General features: G+C 41.6%; 1 protein-coding gene across 2 annotated transcripts; it reads right to left on the bottom strand.

Annotated features, from left to right (window-relative positions):
• Positions 1-804: 804 nt before the first annotated feature.
• erf (Ets2 repressor factor) lies at positions 805-27556 on the bottom strand. 2 transcript variants are annotated; one of them, XM_043237145.1, is made up of 5 exons: positions 27016-27556; positions 8659-8893; positions 5116-5231; positions 4091-5016; positions 805-4002 (listed from the first exon to the last, which is right to left on the bottom strand). In XM_043237145.1, exons 1-5 carry the CDS (start codon positions 27035-27037, stop codon positions 3445-3447), a joined length of 1857 nt encoding a protein of 618 aa, XP_043093080.1. In that variant the 5' UTR covers positions 27038-27556; the 3' UTR covers positions 805-3444. The 2 variants fall into 2 exon arrangements, with proteins under 2 accessions (XP_043093080.1, XP_043093082.1); XM_043237147.1 differs by having other exon boundaries at positions 8659-8878.
• Positions 27557-27643: the final 87 nt, after the last annotated feature.

The following is a 27643-nucleotide window of genomic DNA, read 5'->3' as shown; positions in this document are numbered from 1 at the left end:
ACCCGTTTCTGCACCACCAGCGGCGTCAAACGGAATCGCAAAAATAATAATTATGACTGACTTCCAGACTTCGCTCATTAAACCAGAACTAAAACGACACTACGCCTTTAAGAGCCTCGAGAACCGCTTCTAAACAAAAGTGAACGGTGGAGATATTTCGGCAGCAGAGGGCGCCGTTTTACAAAGAATTGCAAGTGGATACAATTCTCCAGTTTCGAGTTCTCTTCTGCGCTCTTAACCACGTCCAGTCCGGCGGAGGAAATGATTTCAGTGCGTCTAAAACGAAAGACGCCGCCTGGTTTGTGGGGGAATGTGAGTGTTAACGGTCTCCCTGCGGTGTGCGTTTCCAGTTCATTAGGAAAGCAAATCCTGATTTTGCATCTCGCTTCACCTCAAACAGGATCTGGAATAACAGCCCTTGCTCTTTTGTGTTTGAAACTGAAACTACCGAAGCATAACGTGAAAAGACCTTAAATGTGTGTGTGTGTGTGTGTGTGTGTGTGTGTGTGTGTGTGTGTGTAGCAACATTTTGAATCCCTGTCCCAACCAGTCCCAAAACACCATTGTATTACTGTGATATATTAATGTAGTACCATACCAAATAAAACACCTGCCATTCTATTCTAGTTTAATGATTTAAGCATGTTATTAGTTTTAAATGATTAGGGTTTGAGGTTCAATAGACAGCGTAGTGAAAATATCATATACTTTGAAATTAAAGTGCATTTTAGTTGTATTTGTTTACAAGGTCCCATCAACGGAGAACAATTCGGAGAAGATGCAAATAAAGGACAAGAACCCGGATCCGCTTTTACCTGTTTTAATGAACCCTGATTACAGTTTTAATTACAAGAGCAAAAGAAACCACATGAGAAACTAAAGTATACATGGTTCCTTGTAACGTCAAGTTTTGTCTCTCTTTACAAAGTATTACATAACCGTTGAGAGACAGATGGAAAGCTTTAAGAAAGAAGCAAAAGGAGAAAGACCTTGAACACAAAGAAATAATTGTCTTTTTCTTACATCATCCCCTTAAAATGGAAAATATATATTTATATATGTACACAACCAAAAACAAAAAGATGAAATAAAAATGTGATCGCATAATATCACCCTCCCTCTTTACCTGGTTTTTTTAATTACAACTAAAAACCAGCAATAATACAAAGCCAGAGCACTTTTATATCACGGTATCAAAGAGGGTAGAGGAATACGCTTTATTAAAATGTTCATCTCGACAGGTTAAAATCCAGGTAAGGGGTACAAACGAAATACCAGCAATAATTTCAACATTAAAAATGATAAATGGTAATATAAACAAAAAAAGGTATAATAAAACAGCACTGCTTATATTGAATAAAGAGCGAGAGGAAAAAGTATTTTCTAACAAATAAGGCAGCTGTCAGTTAAAATACAGATACTGAACCGGTGTAAGGCCGCCAAACAAACTCCAAAAAAGTAAATAGAGGAAAGAAAAATGAGTGTTAAGTGTGTCAGGTCCTATACTTCCTCCTTAGGTGAGGGCTAAGAGGCTGAATATCCACTTTCTATTTGTCAGTTCGGTGAAGTGAGGTCCCTTTCTCCAGGTCGTCATTGACTACGAAGTCCCTGCATTTTGCTACAAATGGAGCCGGCCGTAGCCAAACAGTAAGCCAAATAGGATGTGTTACCTGTTCGATCTCGATCATCGTAGGTAAAGAGCAGCCTCCTACAACTAAAACACTGCAGAGAGACTGAGACGGAGAACGCAAATGCGACGGGTCGTGTTAAAACTATACGTAGACCTTACAAGGCCGAGGACAGCTGTGCCATTCAGGGTTCTCAAAGACTGGTCAGTTGTGTTTAACTTTGTCTAGAACAACACTTTTCTTTCGCAATAAAGCACTGCAGGGCCCTGAAACTAAACATCCCGCTGACGTAGCTTTACCATATAGATTTCCCTCCTGAAATATAATTTGTATCAAAACCAGCGTTTGTTCTTTTATCAAATATATACGACTATCGTGCAATAAAGTGAGAATATATGGACTCTAAATGCAAATCTTATTTAGGATAGTTTCTTCTAAGGTACAAAACTAAATAAGGCATAAAAGCAGTGTTTGAGGTCGTGTTTCTAAGGCCTCTCCTGTATTTGAGTTTGTACGTGTCGATAAAGCAACCCATTGAAAAGCACTGGGCGGTCAGTCTTCCGTAAAAAGGCACAAATGTTTGTTCATTTGAAGGCTTTATATTCAAAGATTACCTGTTGGATAGGAAAGGGGTGTGGGGTGGTATGCCTGAGATTTACCGTCAACAAACCAAGAAGATTTGCGTTCTTTACAAAACGACAGGGTGTACAGGATTGTTTAAGTGGTTTTAGGGTGGATTACAAAGCTAAAACCAAAAAGCGCCCTCTGATACGTTGCCCCAATGTTCCTATTACGTTCCCTCAAGGTTAAAACTGCATTATAAAAAAATAAATAAATACGTTGGAGAAGGAATAATCATACGTGATCTACAATTTGTCATCCAGCTGGTGTTCATGGACTTACATATATAAAACGGATCCCCCAATGTATATATACACACGTGTTAAGATGCGTTAAGAGGTTGTCGAGTGGTCCCGTCAGCCGGCGGAGCTTGCTGAACAGCTAGGAAAGTTGGTGTCCGGAGCCGGCAGTGAAGGCTGATAGCACGCTAGCGTTATTGGCTCTGAAGGCAGTGACATGAAGAGTCTGGTTTGAGAGCGAAAGTCAAGCTGGTTCTGCAAAAAGTCTGGGACTTTAATCTTAGTAAGCAAAAAAAAAAAAAAAAAAGTGTCTGTAATCGCAAAGTCTGAGAACTTGAGTCCGAGGTGGTGCCAGCATCCTTCCTGCATTTTTCACTTCATCCAAGAGTGTCTATTTAAATAAAATGTCCACTTGCCTGTGACCATATGACAAAATTTTATGGGCATAAATGACAAGACAAAAAAAAAAGAAAAAAAAAAAAAAAAAGAAAGCATCATAGGGAAAAGATCCCATATTTTACAGGGGTGCATCAATGTCCGGTTTAGGCACTTCTGTAATCTCTTGATTTACCAAAAAAAAAATAAAAAATATTGGGGTTGATCCCTACATCCTAACGGAGAGCTTCTTGGGGAGAGAAAAAGTGTCCAAGAATACTAGTGGGATGATGTTAGTCTAACACAGCAAACAAGAAGGAATGGGTTCGGTAAGCAAGGGGCTCTGGCTAAACTTGGGAAAGGGGCCTTGTTACTTAAAATGCATTTAAAAAGTCAGTATTAATAATTTTTAGTGTTGCAACATTTTGAAGTGAGTGAACCTGCATGTAAAGAAGTTTAAAAGATGGTTTGGACATCCAAACATGCTGAATGGGTGGTCTTCACGTAACTTCTGAGAGCAACAGTTACCTTCAGCCCTTAAGGAGGACATCTCTGTGTTGGTAAGTTTGTGTTTGTCTTCTTCAGCAAACGTTGTTTTCTAATGACAGCTGTGCTGTGGCTCGCTGCAGCTCAGAGCTCACCCTCCTCTGGCCCGTCCCTAGAGGTGCAGCCAAAGTCTCCGGACTCTTCCTCTCTCCATTTTCTTCCCCTAGTTTAGGCTCCATATCCTGGCTAAGTTCTTCCCTCTCTGCCCTGCTCTTCTTGTCCTCAGCCTCTTCGGTTCCCGCCTCCATTCGCTGGTCCTCACTCCAGCGACGTTTAAAACGCAGCTTCAGAGGGATGCAGCGCGTACCCCCGGGGCTAATGGGAGCGCCCTGAACCAGGTTTAGCTCTCGGGGTTCTGCTTTAAGACCTAAAAGATTTACCCCAAGCCCTGAGGTAGGGGCAGCTGGGGTCTTGAAGACATCTTCCTCGAGATCATCATCATCAGTCATGCGATCGTGGTTGGGTGGAGGGGCGAGGCCACCATTGGTATGGGGAGGGGAAAAGACATCACATTCATCGTCTTCTTGCTCCTCCTCACTAATGTCGGTGACCTCAACTTCTTCCTCCGACTCCATGTCTGAGATAGGCTCAACCTACAGAAGAAAGCAAAATGAGCATTACGGAAAACCGTTTTCATTCTCAAAAGAGATACAGTGTGGATTTTTATAAAGCTGAACATACCTTGATCTTTGGTGGTCCAGCTGGGGTTGAGTTGTTGGTCATCATTCCAGATGAAGCAGAGTTTGAGGCTGAACCAGGCTCCCCGCTGTAAGAGAAGGAAGCAACAGCGCTTCCAGAATTTGCTCCTGTCAGGTTTGGCCCTTCTCTCTGTTTGCGCCCCAGCGGTGGTGGCTGCAACTTAAACTTGAACGGAGATAGATGAGGCTCCTCAGCCTGATGGTGCAGAGGGTGACTTGACAGGTGTGGACCTACACCCGCTGGTGCTCCTAGTCCCTTGTCTGGGCGCTGAGGCTGGGGGATGACGATATTGGGATAGTGCAAGAACGCACGGGGACTCAAATGATAGTTGTAGACACTCTGAGTGTGAGCTTGCAGGTAACGCTTCATGTCTTCTGGATTGAACGAGAAGTGGGAGCCCAGCATGGGTGACAGGGATGGAGAAGGTGTGTAGGCCATGTGAGATGTAGGGGTCATGGAGAGAGCTGGAGAAAGAGCAGGAGCCAGCAAGCCTCCAGGGCCTGGGAGGGGGGACACTGGGAATGGAGACAAGGGTTCGGGGTGGACCCTGTGTGGGGGAGCATGGGGCCCGCTCCTGGGGAGCCCAGTTGGGTTGGGAGGTGCACCGTAGACACGGAACAATGAATCGTGGGACAGGCGCGGATGGAGCAGGTTTCTGAAGGCACGGTCGGCCGGGCGCTCATCACCGGGAGCTAGGCCAGTTTCCTCAAGCTCCGAGTTGGTGGAGGTGCCATCGCTGCAGTCGGAGACGGAGCCACGAGCTATGCGCCGAGGCACAGCACTGAAGACACCGGGACTACGCAGTTCCTCACTGGGAGAAAGGACGTCTGATGGCGTGGATGGAGGGAAGCGGAAATGAGTGCTTACACCTGATGGGACAGGCGGTGCACTTTGTGGAACACCAGAACCTATGAGAAAGGTTGAGAAAGTTTAATAATTGTTGTACTTTGCAAAAATTAAATGGCTTGGTTTCAGAAAGACTGAGTTTAAGAAGCGAGGGTCTTCACCTGCAGAGCCCATGTCAATAAACGGATAGTTGACCAGAACCAGCTTGTTGAAGTTGAACTTGTAGGTGAATCTTTTCCCTTTGGTCTTGTGCAAGATCCTTTTGTTGTAGTAGTATCTGCGGAGACAGTGTTGGCATGGTTACACAGTTGCCAAGCCATTATTATTAGGAGTCATAGTTGGTTGAAGGCCGCCCATTTTTATGTATTTGACATTCTTGTACTTGTTTAACTTTTCAAAGGCAATGACCAATTCAGAGATGGAAGTTACAACAATTTGCACATTTAATCAAAAACAGAGTGACTGGTTTTTGAACACAAAGTATAGTTCTCTTGCAATAAAAGATTGACCAAAAGTGTAAAATCTTTTGCTGAGACTGAAAGCCTGGGACAAATAATTAATTTTAAACATATCGGTTAAAAAAAAATGTGTGTAGCCAAAATGTCTCTGATCATTTGCAGCACCTGTCAGGAAACCAAATGTCAGACCAGCGAGAAAAACCAAAACATTTCCAGTTAAAGCCTGACGTAATTTTTTGTTAAGGAGCGCTGAAAGTTATTATATATAACACACGTTAAATTCTTCCATACATGAAAGGATTCAGCCAACTAGATTTAGATATGTGCAGAGCAGATACGTGACTTCATGGCTATTTGAAGCTTCAGATGTTAAGATGATTTATGGGTTCAATGTGTTTAATTAAGATGTCACTGAGAATGCAGAGTGTGTACATGTGTGAGAAGACATGATTGTGATATACAATGATGTGTGAATTAGGGCACCAAGAAGTTCACAGGCACATACACAACCAACAGAAAAAAGGGCACATACATAACACTTGCACATGCACAACTCTTTGAAGTGCATTTGAACTTCAAAAGAGCACAAGAACTCTTAAGCGTGTCTGTATTTGCACACGCGTGTTGAGCAGACATTGACATACATGCAGTACATATGGCGATCTGAATGGCCTTTTGTTTACTTTCACTAAGCTTAACACGAATGACATCCATTCTGAAAACCGCGGTCTTGTTATATGATGACGAGTGTGTACATGTTGTTTTGCATTGTCTGTTGGCCTGCAGTATGTTCATTTTCAACAGCTCAACAATGAGACGCCTGTGCAGCCTGGAGTCTGTCTGAATGGTGTTTGAAATTTAGGGAACACGTGCAACCTCTTAGGTATGGAAGAAAAGAAAGGAGAGAGGCAGAGAGAGAGAGAGAGAGAGAGAGAGAGAGATTTACTGGTGGTAAACTGGGTTAAACTAAACTGAAAGTACTGTTATTGGTTGCTGATGAAAGCACAATGAAATTAGCCAAACATGATATCTGTCCATCTCTTAAATTAACATTTATAGACTAGTTAAGTGTTCCACAAAAGGTGATGACATTTTGTTTGTGGGCAGAGCCTATCTGTTGACATAAAATGACAGTTTTCAAGTAACAGTCTATGGAAGGCATGACATAAAAAGAATAAAAAGTGCCAATTTAAGTTTAGATTTAAAATTCTCACAATTCTGAAAAGGAAAAACAACTCATTCTGTCTTTTCCCGTTTATATCCTTGATTCTGGCTTACCTCCTGCAGAACTGACAAAATCATTATTGTTAAAGTCTGAAACTATGATATAAACTTGCATTTGATGGGGAAAAATGCAGAAGTGTGAGACAAAATAAATAAAAAATTTTACAAGACTGGTTGTTAGTAACAGGTTTAAACGGTAAATCAACTACAACTGTAGGGCTAATGCAATGTGTCCCCTATGAACTGTATGAGTGAATATTTTGTAGATATTTTCCATTTTGTTTATATCCAAAAGGCACAACATTTTTTTTCTCTCTTATTCAATTAATACAACCATTTCCCTCCACTTGTTAACAGTGTTCATCTGCCACCACTAAGCCTGTGGAGATGCAAATTACATAACTGTGATGTCTACTTGCAGCTGATGTATTCAAAACACTTAAAATGCAATGTATTGCCAAGTTTTGAGTCAAGAATTTGCAAAACAATTTAGATAAAACACTAAAATGTAGTACTTAAGGATAGCCATTTGAGGGAAAAAAAAAAAAAAAGTGAAAAAAAAAAAAAAAAAACATAGTAACATTTATGTTCGCCTGAATGAAAATACAAAGCATGAAAGATGTGTTAAATTTTAGAAACACCGGACAATCAAATTTTAAAGAAATTTGACGAGCGCAAGTACGGAGCCCCGAACTTTACAATAACGCAAATGAAGAACATTAGCTTCAACAGAGCATGAAAAAGTCAATATGAGGTCACTGTAAAATGTGTGTGCATGCTCTTTTGGAGTTAACTTAAGAGGGCATGTTTTGTGTCCTCCACATGTGTTGAACAGAGGCGAGCTCTCTAGTGTTTCTCAGAAGTCACTGAGGAACTTTCTGCTTTACATCTGAACTGTACACAGCCTTCTGATGCCTTTCTTCTTTCCCCTCCCTTCCCCTTCCATTCATATGTCCATATTTCTCTTTGAGAAATGAAAGAGTTCTCGGAAGTGGAGGACGCACACTAGCCCTGTAAGTGATGGCTGATGAGCGCTAAGTGGGCTTGATTATTCTGGGATGGTAAAGGCAGGTTCAGCAGGTTTGAGTGGGCATCCGCGGGTTGCCATGACAACCAGTCCAAAGCATTGAATAACACGAAGAGACAGACAAACAGGCAACTGGACAGATTGCGAATGACAGACGAGGACAGAAAAAGGCAAAGGCAGAAAAAAAAATGGTATACGGTGAGGAACAGAAAGACGAGCAATGCATAGGTGTTGTTGACGAACAAAAAGTCGATCCAAGAACAAAAGCATATGAAATTGACTTGACATCTAATTTTAAGTTAGCATAAATATGCATCATCAGTCTGGCTGTTAGCATTTTGATAACAGTCTACTTTTATGCTAACATATCAAATTTCCACTAAACAATTAAATATGCAGTATGTATCTGATATTTATTGTTATAGAGTGTGTCTGCCCATTGTCATGCTAGCATGCTATCTCAAATTGTCATGTTGTCAAAAGTGATAAGGCCCATTCACACCAAGAATTTTAATGCTAACTACATGATATCTGGAATCACTAATTCTATGACAATAGCAGCATCATTAATTTTGTAACAATAATGAAATATTATTCCTGGAATCACTTTTTTGACTGCATGAGTATTCAAAATGGAATACATCATAATGTTATCGTGCATTGGTGTGAGCGATAATACAGTTAGCACTGCTGGCGTGAACAGGCTCCTACGCTCTTAAACACCAAAAATGTATGTATAATTCACATGTTTCTCGACACCATTTTTGCTCAAATATTAACTGAGATCCTTCTGGAATTGCCTAAGATCTAAAAAGTTGGCCAAAAGCATCTAGAGCAGTCACTGCATCAGTAAAGTGTTTATCAATGTTGTCTAGGTAGGCAGCTCCCTTGGTTGTCAAAGGTACTCTGATGCATGTTTTCATCAGCAAAGACACAGTGGGTGACATACTATGATAAAAAAAAAAAAGGTGTTAGTAAGTAGATGCATTCTTCACCTGAGCGCTCGGCTGAGCTTGTCATAATTCATCTGGGGCTTGCACTTGCGGGCGCCCCACAGTCGTGCCACCTCGTCCGGGTCTTTGATGACGAATTCGCCATAATCCCCCTGCCAGGCGATGACATCATGGTACTCCTCCTTCCGCAGCAGCTCCAGGATGAAGTGCCAGAGCTGGATCTGTCTGGAACCAGGACTCGACTCCGGCTTGTAGGCCCAGTCTGGGAAGGCAAACCCTATAGGTCAGACATAAAACACACTTGAGAGCATTGCCACTTTGATGCAATCTGGCCAGTGAGGGCATGTTTCACCACATCTTATCTCGATTAATAAGAGGTTGTATTACCTCCGCTGACTATTAAAATGACATTAAGCCAAGGGAACGATGCGATTGCAAGGCTGTAGGCCTTTACGCAGACTCTCTCTCTGGATTTTAGTCTGGTTAAAAGTTTTGTTTGCAATTCCTATTTATCTCTCAATCACCTCCAAGTCTGAATAAGTTGTAAGAAATGCCTTAGCGTCTAGTTAACGAGCGCTTCGATCCAGAATCCTTGAGGCAGCAGTCAAAATAACACTCACATACACACAACACAGATGGTACGCAGGCTCTACTTTTAGACGCAATACTTTCAGAAAAAGAAGCAGGAGGCCGCTGGAGGCGAGACAAAAACACGGCCGTGACTTTAATGGTCTTTTGTCTCATTACAGGAACTGTTTGTGCTTTGAGACATTAACACGGACAGACGGTTACACAACATGCTAAGTGACAGACCTATTACGAATCCATGCACAGTGCTGAGTCAACGTGACATCGTGAGACGGCGGAAGAGCTCCTTGAAAAACACCTGAGAACGTTAGCCTTCTGCGCACTTGGACGAGTGCACAGAGAAAAGAGAAAAAAAAAAAAAAAAGAGCAAAGTCTACAGACTCAACCCGAACGAGGTGAAGTATTTCTGCTGGCTCTAAATTAGACACAATGTCCTATTAGGAAAGAAAACACAAAATCAGAGCAAATAACAATGAACCGAGATTCTATCTCTCGGGTGCGCTGTGTCAGGTGGGAACGACCGAAAATAACAGCATAATTCCCACACTCGCACACAAAAGAGTAAGAGAGGGTCTTGGCGCACGACGTGTTGTTGTGCTCACTGGAATGCCCCTTTCAGACGGTTTAGAGCTTGGCTGCAAATAAAGCCTATCGCCGTGTTAGGCAGCGAACGCAGAACAGCTCAGCATTACCACCACCGCCAACCGCACACATGTGCTGCGGGGACCCACGCTGCGCAGGGGGGCGGCAAGATGACTTGGACACCGTGGGCTGGTACTAACTGTCCATGACAACTGCTGAACAGTCGGCAATGTGGCTTGACTCATGATTGAGATGTTTGGTTGAGAGATCTGGCAGATCGGAGATGTAAAACTCACTTGAACCACTGAAAAGCAGCAGGCCGGTTCCATTTCTTGAGGTAAACAACACAGTCATATGAGCAACAAGTCAGTGAATATCCTGAATTTAAGATAAGTTTCACAAGCATTGAAGGGCTAGCTCACGCCCGTTTTATCTGCCTTCGAAGCATCCTAGGCGTATGTGACGTTCTTCTTTCAGACAAATCCAATTGTCCAACTGTCCAGACCCCTCCAAGCTTTTCCATGGCTATATACACTTCGGAAGACATTAAATAAAGTATGTGCTTTCATAATAAATCGCTCGGGGGTGAATAAAGGCCTCCTGTTGTGAATTCATGCATTTTTGTAAGAAGTATCCCTGGTAATATCCAAGACAAATATCATGAATTCGCTACAGGATGCTGTGTGATGGACGTTTTATTACGCACGTCTGCCCTTTATTTAACGTGTTTTGGACTATTAAAAGGAAACACCCTCCCACTGCAGTGACAGAGCTTAGAAGTTCAAGGACAATTTTTTTATATAACTCCCATTGGATTCGTCTGAAAGAAGAAAGTCACATACCCAGAATGCCTTAATGGTGAGTAAAATTTTCATTTTTGGGTGAGCTATCCCTTTAATGAGATAAATTTAGTTCATGTATAAAGTAATGGTAACTTGCAGCTCCGTAAGTGAGTCATATGTTGATTCAGTAACCACTTGACAAGTTCATTCAGTGCAAGTGATTCAGACCAGCTCATAAGTTATTGAGTTATTTACTCATGAATCACACAATGATTCTGATTCCAGCTAATAAAGAGACATTCAACCGTGAATGGACTACACAGGTACATTAAAAAAATCCAGTTCATTTGCTATTGAATCAAGATGCATTTTTCAGTAAAAACACACAAATTTGCAACTGGAGTAAAACTCAAAGACTTGATTCCTTTTGCTGTGCGTTAAAGAATCAGCTGGAAACCCTGGAAGAAATGCACCAGAAGATATACTAAAATAAAAAAGATTTCACCCCACCGATCGGGCCTGTAATTTTGGCACCTTTTTCCAAAGGGGTTTATAGGAACACGACTTCACAAAGTCTCCTCGTCATTCATGGCAGTTTTACAAAGACATGTCACATTAAACGGCTCATATATGATTAGCTGTGTGTTTGTGGGACCAGACCTCCACCGAGCGAGTGGGCACACAGAAACACAAAGCATCCCACAGCGTGTACGCGTCAGCGCTGACTCACGGAGTATGCGTGAGTGTATTTGTCATTCAGCTTTCACAAGAAGTGCGCCTTTTCCCTCCACTCTCATACCTTTTTCTCTCTCTTGTGCGTTGGGTCCCTGGCTCCCACACCATCTCCTAGCAACAAGACACTTTAGTGCTATAAATACACGTATAGCAGAGAAAAAAACCTGAATGCAATTAATCAATTAATGGAAGCAAAACGCACAAGCTAAAATATCAAAGTACATTTGATTCTGATAAATAAATGGGGATTAAAGGGACCGCTTCCCCAAATATGAAAATTCATTCATGTTTCAAACCCGCATGACTCTTTCTTATTTAAAACACACACAAAAAAAAAACAACAACTGTAAACTTCAAAACAACTTTAGAACCTACTGACTCTTGAATGAAGGAAATTGTGCTGATATTTTTTGGAGCTGTATGGACAAAAACCTTCAAAATACCTACTGAAAAGGTTTGAAATGACAAGAATGACTTTCATATAATATATATATATATATATATATATATATATATATTCTTTGCTGTGCTGAACACAAATAAAATATATTTTGAAGAAAGTTTTTAAAAATTTTAAAAAGTTTTTTTTCCTACTATGAAAGTCAGTGGTGACCCAAAACAAAACTTTCTTCAAATTATCTTAAGAAATTCATACAGATTTGGATTTTGGGGGAACTATTCCTTTAAAACATGCGCTCGGGGGTTTGCGCGATAAAAGTGACGTTTTCTCAAAAAGAACAAAGAAAAAAGCCGCAATTGGCAATACGGTGACGATCAACAGGTAGACGTCCCTTAATACGAAGAGACATAAAATAAACCCCAGACGAGGGTTAAATGTCAGACTCCGGGGAAGGCAGAGGAATTACTTTACAAGAAACCGCTCTGAGGTACTTTCAAACAAACCAGTGTTCCATAATACGCTCTTTTTTTTCTTCTTCTCTTCTCTCCACAAGCCCACAAGACAACTTAGCACGTGCACACAAACAGGCTCAATCAAAGCGCAATAACAGCTAAAACAGGCACGTCCCCTGGTGTCTGTGGGTTCTGCTGGGACTGCTGTTTCTCTGACGGTTACTGTCACTAATGGGTATGGAGTCAGGAGACCGCCAGACGAAACCCTCGCTTGACAGGGCCCTGTGCACACTCTTACAAAAACAATATGACATAAGCCTTACATGATAGCACCTGTACAAACTGTCCCGGCACGAACAAACAAACCGACTGACGAACATCTGACCGAACATTACACGCAACTTGGAGGAAATTGGACGCTAATATCCGCCTCGGTACCGCTCTTTTGCCATTTGTGTGCGTAAAGTCTCTAAAAACGGCACCTATTGCCGTCGTCTCTGTTTGCGATTAGCGTTCAGCTGCAACAGCTTTCTTTTTTTTATGGCGAGGCCGTGACGCAAGTACGAAAAAGAAAACAAAAACGCCGTCCTCTGCGTCTCTGGTCTGTATTTAAAGGCTCAGAAATGTTTAGGGCCCCCGCGCTCATTCGTTCTGTTTCTCTCCATCTCTCCCCCACTTCCCTCCCTTCCTCCTATTCTTTGTGGGCTCTATATTTAGGCAGAGGAAAAGGTCGTTCTCCATCTACTAATGATGGTGGCGACAGGAAAAAAAAAAAAGGGTACGAGTGAGTGCCAGCGTGAATGTGTGCAGGATGAGTAATACAAAAGAACCACGAGCGGCTCTGCTGCCTAAATGTTCGGCTTACAATCGGCCGCCTTGAAAAATACCGACGGCCGATTGATATGGGGCACGTTGGCGTCGGTCCGAGTACGTTCGGCAGTTGGTTGCACTGATCCGAGCTGCGTGGAATGAGTCAGTGTTGTTTTGCGTTAATGAGAACGCCCCCGACAAAAAAAAACAAAATAAAACACAACAAAACCCTGCGACTGCATGTTTGTGTGTTTCACATTCTCTCGGGGCGATATAGATCTCACCTTCTTATTTGCGTTAGGACGACTCATCCGGGTGATACCTGGGCGCTTTGTTTAGATAAACAGAAATCGGTCGTATAACAGTGACATAACTACTCAGCTGTCAATATAGCTTGGTGCTATGAGAAATATTTATGACATACGCAATGTTATTTTGTTATCGGTTGTAAAGTTGTGATGATTAACACTTCTACCAGCGGTTTTGCGCCTGCCGTTGGTCACAAATTACATGGAAGTGTAAAGGCTGCTATTTATTGTAGCGTCTCTGATTTAAACCTCTAGAATGTAAAAAAAAAATGCCGGCGTCGTTTGAGGAGTTGTGATTCATTTAATTTGCTCAAACGAATCACCGATTCGGCCACTTGTTTGCATCATCACACAAAAATATAATTAGCAAACAATCTATTTAGGGAACAATACGATTTTCACTCATTTAACGACTTAATGGTTTAAAGGCTTTTCAGCAAAGGCTGTTTGGTCAAACTTACGGTTTTTGAAATTGGGGAAAAAAAAAAAAAAAACTTTGTACTAAACTATACAAATAAAAATGGAAAATAAATAAAATAAAAAAGGCAAAAATAAATACAAATACAAATACCCACTGCCATTAGAATAGAAGAACATTGAGAAAAAAAATAACTAGAATAGTAATCATTTTTTTGTTTTGATTCATGTTTTTTTAGCTGTATTAATGCCAATAAACGTTAGTATTGTGTATTGACGATAGTCAGAGATTTTGGCTTTGTTGATAGTCAAGACGATATTATGCTCATTCTCCTATTAAATGTATACTACTATTATTATTATAATTAATATTAGGTGGTCTATTAATATTGGGCTATTATAATCGAACTGCCCCGCTTTTCAACTCATCGTCGTACAGACAAGCAAATGAGGCTTCTCCTCCTCACTGGAAATGGACAACAAAACTGAACTGCAGGGCCATAAACCTTTATTTACAAATGATGTCAAGAGTGCTAAGAGAGACATCTTTTGTTTAGCAGCTATGAATGAACATGACAAAACTGCATTACAGCACATTAACAAATAAAACATTGACGCTTCTTCTTCTTCATTGTTACAATAAACAAATATGCAGTTAGTAAGTTGTCGGTCTGAAACGGGGCTCGTCGTGGGGAGCGCGGTCCGGAGCGCTGTATGACTTATGTATCCGTTTTTCTTAACTCCAAGAAATACCAACTTAGGCTATCTGAAAATACTTGTTCATTTTTGTTGATAACTTCCGCGCGAATGCGGCAAACTTATAACTGCAGGACGAGCGGTCCTAATAGCGATGTATGACTGCTGTATATGAATATATGAACTAGCTGCTTTAAATATTTAACATGTCAAGTTTTTCAGTTTGTTTGAAAGTATATTAGTTTGTTATGGGTGCTTCTGGCTCTCATGACTTAAAATCCTCAAATAGTTCTAAAATAGCCTGTGACGAGCCACTGATGCACGATAGTGTCGTTTATCTGCAATCTCACAGGCTGACGATATGAAAAATGACCATATCGCCCAACCCTAACGGCCATTCACACCAAGGATAACTGTTACGCTATAATTTTTATTTAATAATTTAATCACAGTATAATTAAATCGTAGTATAAACACTCACTCCAAGACATTTTCCAACTGAAGAATGATACAAATACAACCAATCAGAAGCTGATCAGAGCTTGAGCATAGAAACAATATCATCCGTTGGTGTGGATGCTAAAATACTTTCAATAAATAGTTAGGAATTCTAGAACGGTTAAAAACGTTCAGGCACACAGAGCGGAATAAAGGTGTTTGTTTGTGTTTAACATTATTCCACCTATGGCTATTTTCGTGGCGAGAAACCATGTTTATATCCAAAACTGTATTTGGCTAAACTGTGTTAAAACCCTCTTCGGAACTGAATAATAAAATGTCCTCAGTGGGTTGAAACCAGCCCAATCTAATAAAACGAGCTTAATAGATAAAAGGCATTCGACAGAAAGAACACGTTGGAGGATCTTCCCCTAGTTAGTATTAAAAACTTGTGTCCAGTTCTACAGCGGGTATAAACGATCTCACATCGGCTGCAGGATAAGCTGACCATTGGACGATAGGCAGGCAGGCAGACAGAGAAAGGGGAGGATATGGAGAGAGCCAGTCAACCAGAAAGAGAGAACAAACACTCAGGTTGAGAGGAGAGGATCAAAGCGTCGGCCAGTCATCTGTAGATGTGCAGCGCTAGCCTGCAGCCCTCACATGATCGCCGCCATGCGCTCTTACATAACGCGCAGTGTGTATTTGTCTGCCCACAACACAGTCATGCCTCCTCTTGCCAACCCTGATGGGAAGGGTTCAGGGTTGTTGCCCCTAACAGGCAGCAGACAGGCACGTAAATCCCTCCGCTTCATCTCTATAACCCCCAAAGCAAATAACAACCTTTCGGGTGCATTTGAGTCATCGTTGCAGCGCTAACTGGAGAAGGTGTGCTGATACTCTGCTGGTTAATCTCTAGTTACCTACTGAAGGGTCAAGCCAGCGGTGTGAGTTTCTTGAGGACACTGACGAGACTGGAAAAAGGCAGAGAAACTGTCTGAAAGTGGATGAATGATACATGCAGTCATCTAATGAAATTTGCTTACACAACTGACTTCAATACTGCACTGAAGAAGGCTCAGATATTTGCTACGAACAGTCTACATGCAAATTAATTTCATAGATCTTGCGTCTATGCTAATAAAGAGCCGCCGACAAAGAGCAAAGGTTTATAGTTGCACTTGGTTGCAAAATGGATGATATTTTAATATATAATGAAGGCGGCTTACTTGCATTAACATTAAACTTCAATTATCACTCTGAACATGTTTTCATTGCTACTAGCTTTAACGTTAGATTTCAATTATCACTCTAAAACATGTATTTATTGCAACAAAAATCACCAAATATGATATCAATGATATGTAATATCAATGCTCGGACCAAGGTCAAGTAAATAATTGTGGTTCGCAATTGAAACACTCCGACAGAGCTTTATTTAGGATGTGTTTGTCGACACGGCACAACTAGCTCATTTGACTGAACAATAATACTTGCCTGTGTGCCGCGAGTGTGGCATTATCACTTTAACTGTAAATAAGTCAAGGTTGATTGATCACAGCGGGCTATTTCCGTCAGGGCCATCACTGAAGTTTACAGACGCATGACAAATGTTCTAAACGGAATTGAAAAGCACTGACAGACCTGGCATCGGCAACAGGTTTACACAGACAGCGGCGTCTCTAGAATAAAGAAAAGCTAATTCAGAGCTGACGTGAACCGTGACGGTCAGGATAAACAAGCGATGTAAGATTTGCATTGAATGCACAGATATAAATGGAAGATATCAAAATAGTATAAAGGGAAAAAAGCATTTAAAACTAACAAAATCAAAATGATTTGTTTAGAAATTGTTATATGGTAAAAAAAAAAATTAAATAAAACACAATCTAATAAATAATAATACATTTAAAAAATATAACAATAATTAAGTGCTCAAACGTAACAATTTATAGTAATGTGTACATTACTTTTAAAGGAACACTTCACTTTTTTTTTGGAAATGGGCTCATTCTCCAACTCCCCCAGAATTAACAAATTGAGTTTTACCGTTTTGGAATCCATTCAGCCGATCGCCGGGTCTGGTAATAGCCGTTTTAGCATAGCTTAGCACAGATCGTTGAATCCAATTAGACCAGTAGCATCACATTTAAAAATGACTAAAGATTTTATACATTTTTCTCATTTAAAACTTGACTCTTCTGTAGATACATGGTGCCGTAGCGCAGTGATATCACGCAGCACCTGTGGAAGTGTTCCTTTAAATGCTATTAATTATTTGTTTTTAAATATTTTAACTTAAGTATAAAAAGGGAAGAATAATCTAATCAAAACTAGGGAAAATGAGCATACACAAAAATAAAACCAATGTTGACCGATTCACCAAAACAAATAAAAAAGGATAAAATCACAATAATAAAAAGATTTTTGAAAAAAAGCACAGTACATACCTATTATTATAATATAATTTTTTTTTTTTTTTACATTAAACACTTTTAAACAACTAAAATGTGAAATGCAAAATGACCAAATGAACAAAAACCTGAAAAAATTTTTAAAATACATTTCCACACACACAAGCATAGACTCCACTATCCCAACAGTATGAAAATAATGCAACAGGTAACCTCTGCCAACACTATGTTATAGTCAAAATACAGATAATCTTTCTCCTTGATCTAAAGTGTGTGATACTGCACACTTAGACAGGTGTTTTGGGAACACTTTAACCCAAATACGAGAGAAGCGAGGGCAAAAGGGATCAAGTGTTTGATTATGTTAGCACGCGTGTTATCCTCTGCACTGCGCGAGACTCTAGGTCATTTTGCCACCCATGTCACAGCGTGAGGGTATTTGCCACCCAAGCAGAGACTGAAGAGCGCCTTGTGTCCCGAACACCGTCGCCAAGGAGGAGCCATTAGCTATGTCTAATACTTTCACAGCTGTGGCTCCGTAAGCTAAACATCAAGTAGCTGTTATTTTCATGTCTACAATCTTCATGTCAACACCAGCGAGACCAAAAACTCCAGTTACCGGCACACGGCGGTGGAGACAGCGCTCCAGATGTCCGGGACGCCGCAGCACGACGGCCAACTCTGCCCAGACAGAAACCAGACGCGTCACAGGGGAGTTCCTCGTAGGGATATGATTAAATCAACCATAAATGGTCAGGCAGGGCGAGTTTCTGGGCCAATTTTCCTGCTATGTGAGGACTGCCGAGCATGAGGAGCAGCCTGCGACGGCCGCCTGCCAAACAATCCTTACCAACAGGCCTGTGCAGGTCTCCTGAACCGCGTGTGCACTCACTAACCAGGCCTGCGAGCATCACCAGAAACATTAGCTTGGGCCTCATATGACTTGGCTGTTTGGGTTCAATATGCAACATGAACATAATACCTGAAGACTTGCATGTTTTTGCATGCGTTTTGTTCCACAACTTGCCTGATATTTATGTTTTGTTTAAGGGCTGGCAAGGAACACAAACTGAATTATTCCTAACTTAGAAAGGGATTTAGCACAAAGGTTCAGTGCCTGTCAACAACTAATAGTGGATTTTTAACTAAATTCAATCAAATTCATTAAAGCAAAACTGAAAATGGACTAATTACTAATTAAAAACTACTTAAAGCAGCCATACTTAAGAAATGTTTGATTTAACTTTAGCAGAGGTAAAACAATGAAAAATCATTTTTTTCTTCAAACAAAATTAAAAACTATAATCAAGTTATCCTAATGCAGTAAATCATAAATCATTAATATAGTTACTACATTACAGTAAAGACAACATAATCAGTTTATTTTCCAGGGCAGTAAAGATTAAGCACGTGTGGTACACTGGTCAATTAATCAATGCCAGCCACCATGCTATAAATTATCCTACAAGTTGGCCTCTAATTATAAGCCTATACTTGATGCAATCTCTTAAGAATTTAAAATGGGTATTGGCCACTCAATAGGAAACGTAAATTATACCCGCATTATTCTTGAACGAGTTTAATTGCTTCAACGCAAGATATTAAAAACATGATTTACCAGTGCAGGGGAAAAACTTTAAAAGAAGCAGAAAACAGCAAGCCCTTTAGTTGACTGGTAATGTGGAATTGGTGAGATTCAATCTTAAAAGTCTCCCAGCCATCATGTTCTCTTCATCAGAGTGTTAAATCACACACTCCAGTGGCCTTCGCTCAGGCAGCCGAGCAAAAGTCATTAGAACCGCCGAGGTTGCAAGGGTGATAGTGGCATTACGTTTTATCAGCGAGACGTGGATTTCTAATATCTTATCAGAGTAAAGCTTTCATCCTGGCTTTATCTCCTGCTGGGAGCCACTTCTACATGAACTTTTAACCGATTTCTTTTCCTTCCCCCACTTCTGTTCGCACTTAGTCATGGGCAGAGAAGATCAATCAAAGGAAAACCAGTGCAGATCTGCTTGATTTTTCCGGATCCAGATACTGGTTCTAGATAAGAAACCCCCCAAAAAACTGATAAGACGTCTATGCCGCAAAGTTCAAGCTAGGTGTTTTCAATAGCTCCCTCTACATAGGTGCATGTTCTTCTAAGTTAAAGTTGTGTCAAAATTATGTCATCAGTTACTCACCCAAACTTGAAGAAAGGAGGATGGCTTTTTGAATCATTGTATGGTGACTTTAAGACATCTTTTTTTGTGTATGTGGACCACAGAAAAGTAATATGTTTTGAATCACACAACGGTGAAAAACTAAAGGCAGGATTTTAGGAATCTAAACTATCCCCTTAAACCCGAGATACTGCAAAGCAGCAACATTGTGCATGGTAATGCTGATGGATGAAACTAAAGCGAACCTCACCCTCCTGGTCTTGGAGGGCAGGTGGAAGTCAGCCAGATTGAATCTGGCTACAATCATCAAGCTCAGCGTTTTCTCCTTGATGCTCCAAACTCATTCAGAGCAGCTAATTTTAACTGCCATCACCCAGCCTGTGCCAGATTATACAGGGTTGGGCAAGACCGACCAGGAGAACTCTTCTCCAGAGTTGCCGAAAACAGCAACACAAACTTAAACCGACTTAGCTGAGCAATAAACATGGTGTGCGTCTGTCTCGCCCCGTCACTGCGCTCCCTATTATTGGTCTGTTCAGAAGACAGCTTACTAAATTCTCTACGATGTTCCCTCCCAGTTGTGGGCTTTGATTCCGATTCTTCCTCGTCCAGTTGTCGGAGATCATTGTTCTATTACTGGCATTTCCACGTGGCTGCAACTGGCGATAGACGCCATACCTTCCCCTTACAGCAATGCAAAGCTGTGCAAGTCTCTGTCTTGCTGAAAAACGAGGCGTATTCGCTGGAGAACCCTGCAATTTCCATGATGTTGAAAACAGGATTTAAGACAATTCTCCAGCAACAACGTTTAAAAGATAGCATTTAACACAAAGCTCTGCAACTTGTTGCAGCACGTCTGAAGACAAAGTTCTCGGTTGATGTCCCCATTGTGAGATTTCCCTGTCGATTGGGGGATGGGGACAGGTATACAACTGATATGCAAAATCGGTCGAGTTAGCTAATGTTGACTCAAAGATATACCAAAAAAAATTGTTGCCATAACAGCATCATTCAAACCTCGGGTGCTGTATTTGAAGTAATGGGTGGAGCCAGCATTAAAATAAACCTAAGCTTGCGTTTTGTCAATGATGCAACGTCTGATAACGTGAAGCGGCAACGTGATTGTCTGATTTCAAGCCCTGGCACCCTGCTGAGAGCTGTGATTGGTCCACATCAACTGCAAGAAAGCACCATTAAACCCAAAGGCTGGCCAGGAGACAGTCATCTGGGCCCCAGGTGATTCTCTAGATTGTATGTGTGTGACCTGACTGAAAAGTGTGTGTGTGTTGTGGAATGTCTAAAGAAAAGTGAACGAGTTTGAGAGTGTGGCAGACAGGAGACTAGGTGTCTGAATATCTCCATGGGGACCCTGGAGGCAACGTTTAGTGTGTTCAACCTCCCCCATTAACGACCAACCAGAGCAGGCAATGACTATGACTTGCATCTCACCTCAAACATCAACAACAAGTCGCATTTGCAAACAATTTTATCTAAAAATATTAAACATTTAAAAAAAAAAAATCTTAAAAAGGCTGATGACCAATTAAATAATTTTGAGGTCTCTTTAAAAGAGATTAAAAACTATTTTTAATGACATGCGTCAACACTTAGAAGATACAGTACACACTGGTTTTATGATGCAATTTGATCCTTAAATTAGCATGCATTTATGTCAAATCTAAAAAGAAAGAAAAACTGACTGGATGACCAATCGACTAGCCATCCCTAATAGCGTACAGATCACTCCAGCACTTTAAAACAATGCATGCATATTTATAAAAGTAAATGGGAGGCAATTTTGATTTCACACCAACTTTGATTCCACTTTCCACCTCCATATCAGTGTGTAGTATTACGTAGTTTCCTAGACACTATTTTGTAGAGTACCGCAATGACTATAGAGAGCTGCGTGTTCAACGCCGATACCACCCATCTGGAAAGAGGGTTAAAATAAAAAAAAAAAAAGAATTAAGAGCACGCAAGAACGTAATATCACAAAAGAGATCAAGAGCGTGATGAAGTGGAAAAAGAGGTGGCGGTGTGGGGCCGAGAACGAGAAGTCAATAGATTGCCTCTTTTCAAGTTCTGTGTTGTGGTTAAGTCTCTAGACTCGGGCTTCACTTTCATTTTCCTCCAAAGACGAACGCACAGACACACACACAGTTGCTGACGGCACATGCCGCGGCTCCAGCTGTGGGATTAGAACGCCGTCTCCACGGTCGCTCCCTGTTTTCTCTCCCACCCCGGGCCAAGACTGCAGCACAGAGAACCCTCGCCAATCCTTTCCCTCGCTGCTAATGGGCCTTTCATTTACAAGCTTTCCATTAGCGCACAGACATCAGGCCTCCGCAAACTATGCGTGGCCACATGTCAGTCACAGCCACCAGCTCTCGATGTAGTTAGAATCAGGCTAAAAGTCCTATTGAGGAAGGCACGACTATATAGGTCGTTTTGTTTGAAACCACACACTTTAAATGTCTGGAAATCACCTAAGAGCCACGAGACATCAGAATTCCACTAAAAACGTTAGGTTCGCAAATTATTTCGCCTGCTAATACTCTAATTTCCACTGTTCTGCAAAAGCGGCTAAAAGTTCCACCACCACATTCAGTGGCCTACACGGAATTGGAAACCCACTGACAGGTTCTGAAAGTACTCTCTCCTCCACGCAGACCTCCGTGACTCAGATCAGGAGCCCAGATCGAAGCTGCGTGACCCTTATGTAGCATCATTTGTGATCACTGACTCTCTTCCTCTCTGTCTCTCTGTATTCCCAGCCATGCTGCACCAGCACTGGATCCTGCCTGCAAAAATAAATTGGTTGCATAAAAATAAAAGTGGGAGCGAGTCAAAGTGGCGTCACCACAAAGATGGCAGCTCAAGAGACGGAGAGAGCGCACAACTGTGAGAATTAGGAACGTGTGTGTGTGCCGCCTCCTTGAGCGTAGGCTGGTGTGTGTGTGTGTGTGTAATGCAACACAGACAGCAGCCATTAAAGCGGAATGTGGGGGGTCTGGGCCCCACTAATAAACTATGTGCTCCACACACATAAGCACACAAAACACACACTTCAACCGTGACTTCTTGTCTTCATTACAACCATATTACGGGAATAGGGTGCGCCATTGTCACAAAATCACCCTGATTTATATTTGTCACCAAATAATAGTTAAATCACATAATCTAGAACCTTAGGATAGAATCTATAAAAGACAAATTCAAATGCAATGAATTTAATGCAATTCAATTGATTTGGGGACAATACTTGAAAGTGTGACAAAACTATAAGCTGCGTGAATAAAAGCTGTTCAAATTAAACATTTTAACAGATAAACGTGCACTAAAACAAATGAAGGAAAGAAACAGAAACAACTGAACTTAACATCAGGAATGTGTTACGTTTTTGCATACCAAAAAAAAACTATTTTTTTATAATTATCATCGAAAACACAGTATTTAAAGCCACAAATATTCTGTGCAAACTTTTTTGTTTGCTTTTTGCATAGAGACCATATAATTGTTTTAACTAGATCACTGAAACAAACTGATTTACTACAACAAATAGGACTTTGCAATACTTCATATGAGACGAAGAGTTTAGAGAAGTGCATTTGATTATTTGCCATAATTAGTTTTTCTGTAGTGTGCAATATGACGTGACATAAAAACCTGATTTGTGGCGTTTGTGACGCCAACAAATCTTCCCAACCTAGTAACCCAGGAATTTATTTTTTTGCCCTTGCTCTTCCTTTTCGGATCGAGATCTAAACTGAAAATAAACTCTCGAATGCTCGCTAACACTTCACAACTTTCCTCACCATGAGCCCGGGCACAAACTCCAAAGAGGAACGCTCTTGAAAATGTCAGGGAAAGTATACACATCGCAAACTCACAAATTGTTACACGAGCGTGACCACACACACACCAAAAGACGGCCAAAGCCACACGCTCACACAGACAAACACACACGGGGGGAAAAACTGTCAGCCGCAGTCTCGACAAAACCTCAGAGTTCCCACCAAACCGTGGTCTCCTCTAGACACAACACTCCACAAGTCGGTTGAGCTCAAACCTCGGTTAGCAACCTGCTTGGCACAAATATCCAGCGTGCATGGCATTAGATTCACCTGAAATGCAGATTAAAGAACCTGAACTTTACACCACCTGAGTACTGCTACAGAGTAACAAAGATAAAGCAGTCATATGCGATGCGCACGCTGTTACAAAGCGCATTGCTCATCGTAAGATCAACCCTGTTTTTCAGGAAAACTAGCTTGAATTCGACAGACAGGTATTGATTTGAGACTACAAACAGACTGACTCAAGAAAGATAAAAAGAGAACATATTTCAAGCCCTTTTGTACTAGGATGAGCCATAATATTTAGGTCACGGTGATTGAATCCATCTTTAGATGGCGGAAAATGCCTTGCACAAACCCAACAGGACGTCCTATGACAACAGGAGCTCATCACAAGCTTTCCTACTATATATTACCGTCTATATTTTAAGCAGAAAATTTAGGACAGAGGTTTCTGTTTGAACTAACTTTAGCTCTGGCAGAAGTCATCCTTATTCAGATGGAAAAATAATAACTCATGTGTCTATTTAACGGGAGGGAATAAAGTCTACAGATGTGACGAGGAAGCTTCAAAGTATCTGGTAGCTGATATCTGAACTTCGCCTCTGCTAGGATCGTTTTCTAAATAATCTGAAAGGAAGCCTAATACTTAGGGAGAAAGTAAACTGTGTCACTATAGGTCAAATCGTAGTATACGAGTCTCACTGTGTGGCTGGGTTAGATGTTTGCTATAGACAGTGTTTCCAGGAAAAAACACACGCCAGGAAACACAGCCAATCTGCCGAGCCACATAAAACACACCAGCCAATCACATGCACACTTCCTGAGCAACTCTAGACAGGTTAAGTCATACAAGCAAGCGGGCCTGATTACACATGTTAACTCAAAAAGCAAGACTAGTCGTCTAAAAGGAATCCAAACATTTAAAACGGAATAAAAAGTTGAAATGGTGAAGCTACGTTTTCAAACTGAAGGATTCAGGGTGAATTTAGCACAGCATTAACACTCATCCCACTGACTACTGCTTACAAAGAGTAAAAAATGTGCAAAAACATCCAAATAGTAAAAAGAAACACCCATGGCACGTTCTTGCCAATGGAACAGTGAATCATACCTTGCAGTGAAAGAGAAATTAAACACCAACACCTACGCTCAGCCCACCCTGACCCAGACCCTCCTTTGAAAAATAATGGCACCCACCGCCACCCTCCCAAAGAGCTGGCTAATTGCCCATGTGGGTCCCTTAAACTTCATACGCTGGAAGAGACAACAGAGAGCCCAGTTCCAGATGTGAGACCCACATGTGGCAAACTGCTGATATAATGAATAACGCAATTGGAAAAAGGCACCAAAAATAGGCCACTTATTGGCCTACAAGGCAGACAGACAGATATCATGCTTAGCTGGGCGAGAGTTGACGGCCAAACAAGAGTGCCAAAGTGCAAACGACTGATGCAACGGTGTATCTTTTTGCATAAACCCTAGAGAAAGGCACACTGGAAATTCAACAGCAGAGGTTTAATACCAAATACGTTTATTTTTTTTGCGATCCAAGCCAAATTCTCACACAAAGCTTGACGGTACAAAAACCTCACGTGTGATCAAAGCACTGCTGCGGTGACTTCATTTCAGCACAATATTATTAACCGGCAGGTAAAATAGCTGGTTTAGGTGACTCTTTAATCCCTTGGGTGGCAAAGTAGCTGTTGAAAAGAAAGGGGCCGATCTCGTCGCTCCAACACAAAGCCTAGGTGACCTGGGCGGGGAACACCTCGCCTAAAAGGAACAATTTGATACGGCACAAAGACTAACCGTACAAGTCATTTCCGCTCGCAGAAACTCTTTTGACCTTCTGTTTATTTTCCAATCTTAAAGGAAAGGGCTAGGTGGCGGACAAAATCTATTACAGCAAATACCTGGCCTAAATTTTAGGCAGCGTTACCCATAATGCACTTTCACGACGGAACACCTAATGAAATGCCCCGGGTCAATGAAAACCACTAAGATCAGAGGCTTTGTGAGTTCTGCTACCTTTAAAATCCCACTCTGTTTGCAATTGACATGAGCTACTAAGCGTGTGCAGAACCCCACCTCTGCACGCCCACGTGAAAACGCAGACTTGCGTCCCAGACACGACGCACAACATGGAAAACTTCAACCATACCATAAGAAGGCTTACTTTATACTGCAGACCAAATGAGGGGGAGGACGAATGGAAGAATTAGCTAATGGTTTAATGCATAAGACCACGACTTCAGCGTTGGTGGAGCTCAGACACCCAACAGAGACTGAACTGACATGAACCGGCAGCATTTTTCCATACAAGCAGATGAATATTCGCTAGGTTATTATGAATCGAACTACTGCAAAGGCAGATTACAATGCATGACTGCTTTAAAAATAACAGACGCATTACAAATAGTCAAATTAGTTAGTTGGTCTAGCAGCGGAGTCATGAAGTAACATGAACTGAGGTGAAGGTATCTTTTAGATGTTGTTGTTTATATTACAACGACATAATGTAAAACTAAAAGAACAAATCTTACCACGTTCCTGCTTATTTGAAGGGTACAGAAAAGTGGTTTTAGCTTGTCAAACAACCAGACCAAGCAAGTAAAAGTGATTGTCAGCTTAGCCAAAATGCGCCTCCACACAAAGTAAACAAAGAAAAGCAATACGTACTTAACGACCTGTAGCTGACTGAAACATTTAAACGACATTTCAATTTACATTTTTGCACACAAGCCACTCTAAATGAACTGAGCACAGCAGTAAACACAAACAAAGCAGAAATGTGAAGTATCTTGTGCAAAATCCTCCGGCACACGCAGAGAGGCGCTGTGATGGGATGCCACTTTCTCAGGGCCAAATGGCTGAAAGTTGCTCGCAAATGGTGGATGCCATACTGGATCAACACAAGCGGCTATAAAGCCATTTTAAACACCTTCGCGTTTTCTCGTGAAGTTTAATGCACCTGGGAAGCTTAATAAACGCGTTTAAAGCGTGAATTATATCCGACGCAGACCTGACTGTCCGAGTCGGGACCGTTCAAAAGTTGTGAAAACTTGTGTGCTCCAACATATCGATTTTAATCCCTATAAGCGAGCTTTGGGGGTAAACGAGGCGGACAGAATGACAGCTGAACGCAAATATTTCTAAAACGCACACACAATATGGAAGCGATGCGTGTCGCCAACACAAAAACTCATTAAAACTAACTTTGCCAACAAGCTGCCTGCTTCTTCGCACTTTCAACTCTGCAAACCCTTCAAAAACAACACTGCACAGCTGTCTACCGTGTCTTTTAACGCTTGTCTTGACTTTGATCAGTGCATAAAAAGTCGCTTAAAACGCGAATATTACGAACGCATCACCCGATCCTAGCGGAATTAGCGAGCTGCATATCCAGAGTGAAACTCATCCAAACGAAAAAAAAAACTCTCTAAAAGACGTTCCTGGCATCTCGACTTTTTTATAACAGCAGCCTAAAGCTGGATTAAATCGATCCGTTGTTGTTGTTGTGTGGGAAAACTTACCCGTATCGCCCGGGGTCTTCATGTTGGAGAGTATAGCCGCTTCGTTAGCAGTCGTGCTAACTGAGAAAGAGTGAGTGAGAAAGAGAGAGAGGGAGAGATGAAATTAACTTCTTCCTCTCGGCGAGCTCAGGATCGCACACAAAACTCCTCTGTAAACTTTTCCTCCTCGAATCCAGCCCCTTCGCTCGTCCTCCCCCGGTTTGTTTGGAGTTTTCGCGTTTTGCTTTCCCTCCCCAACGTGGAGGACGCTCGCCGCTCGCCGTGTGGCCGGACAGAATCGCTCTTTCGCGGTCAGATATCGGAGCGCGTCGTGCCGATGGAAGAGGACCGCGTCCGCGCTGAACTCCTGATCACTTCACACGCGCTGCGAAGTTGCATATTCGAGCCTGCTCGCTGAAACACGAGGCGAAGTCGACAAAATCAAAACAAACGCGAAGACAGAAATGCCCGATCCACTTTTCTCCCTCTCTTTCCACGGACTTTTTCCTTTTCCACTCACTCCGTGTAACTCTCTCTCTCTCCTCCTCCTCCTCCTCTATCTGGGTGTCGTGTTTCGTTCTTCCAGCCCACGCGAAGCGGGGGAGGGAGGGGCGGAGAGCGCGCGTGGCCACGCCCACTCGTCGTTCTT

Source organism: Puntigrus tetrazona, chromosome 4, assembly GCF_018831695.1.
Source record: "Puntigrus tetrazona isolate hp1 chromosome 4, ASM1883169v1, whole genome shotgun sequence".
Classification (NCBI taxonomy): Eukaryota; Metazoa; Chordata; class Actinopteri; order Cypriniformes; family Cyprinidae; genus Puntigrus; species Puntigrus tetrazona.
Note: the sequence above shows the minus strand (reverse complement) of the source record. Positions and strands in the feature narration are given on the sequence as shown.

Bases quoted from the DNA above. Each gene is read 5' to 3' on its own strand.
- erf (XM_043237145.1), bottom strand. From the start codon at position 27,037: ATGAAGACCCCGGGCGATACGG. The intron at 8,894-27,015 runs GTAAGTTTTCCC...TCTGACCTATAG, and splicing joins GAAGACCCCGGGCGATACGG to GGTTTGCCTTCCCAGACTGG. The intron at 5,232-8,658 runs GTGAAGAATGCA...CTGTCTCCGCAG, and splicing joins AAGCTCAGCCGAGCGCTCAG to ATACTACTACAACAAAAGGA.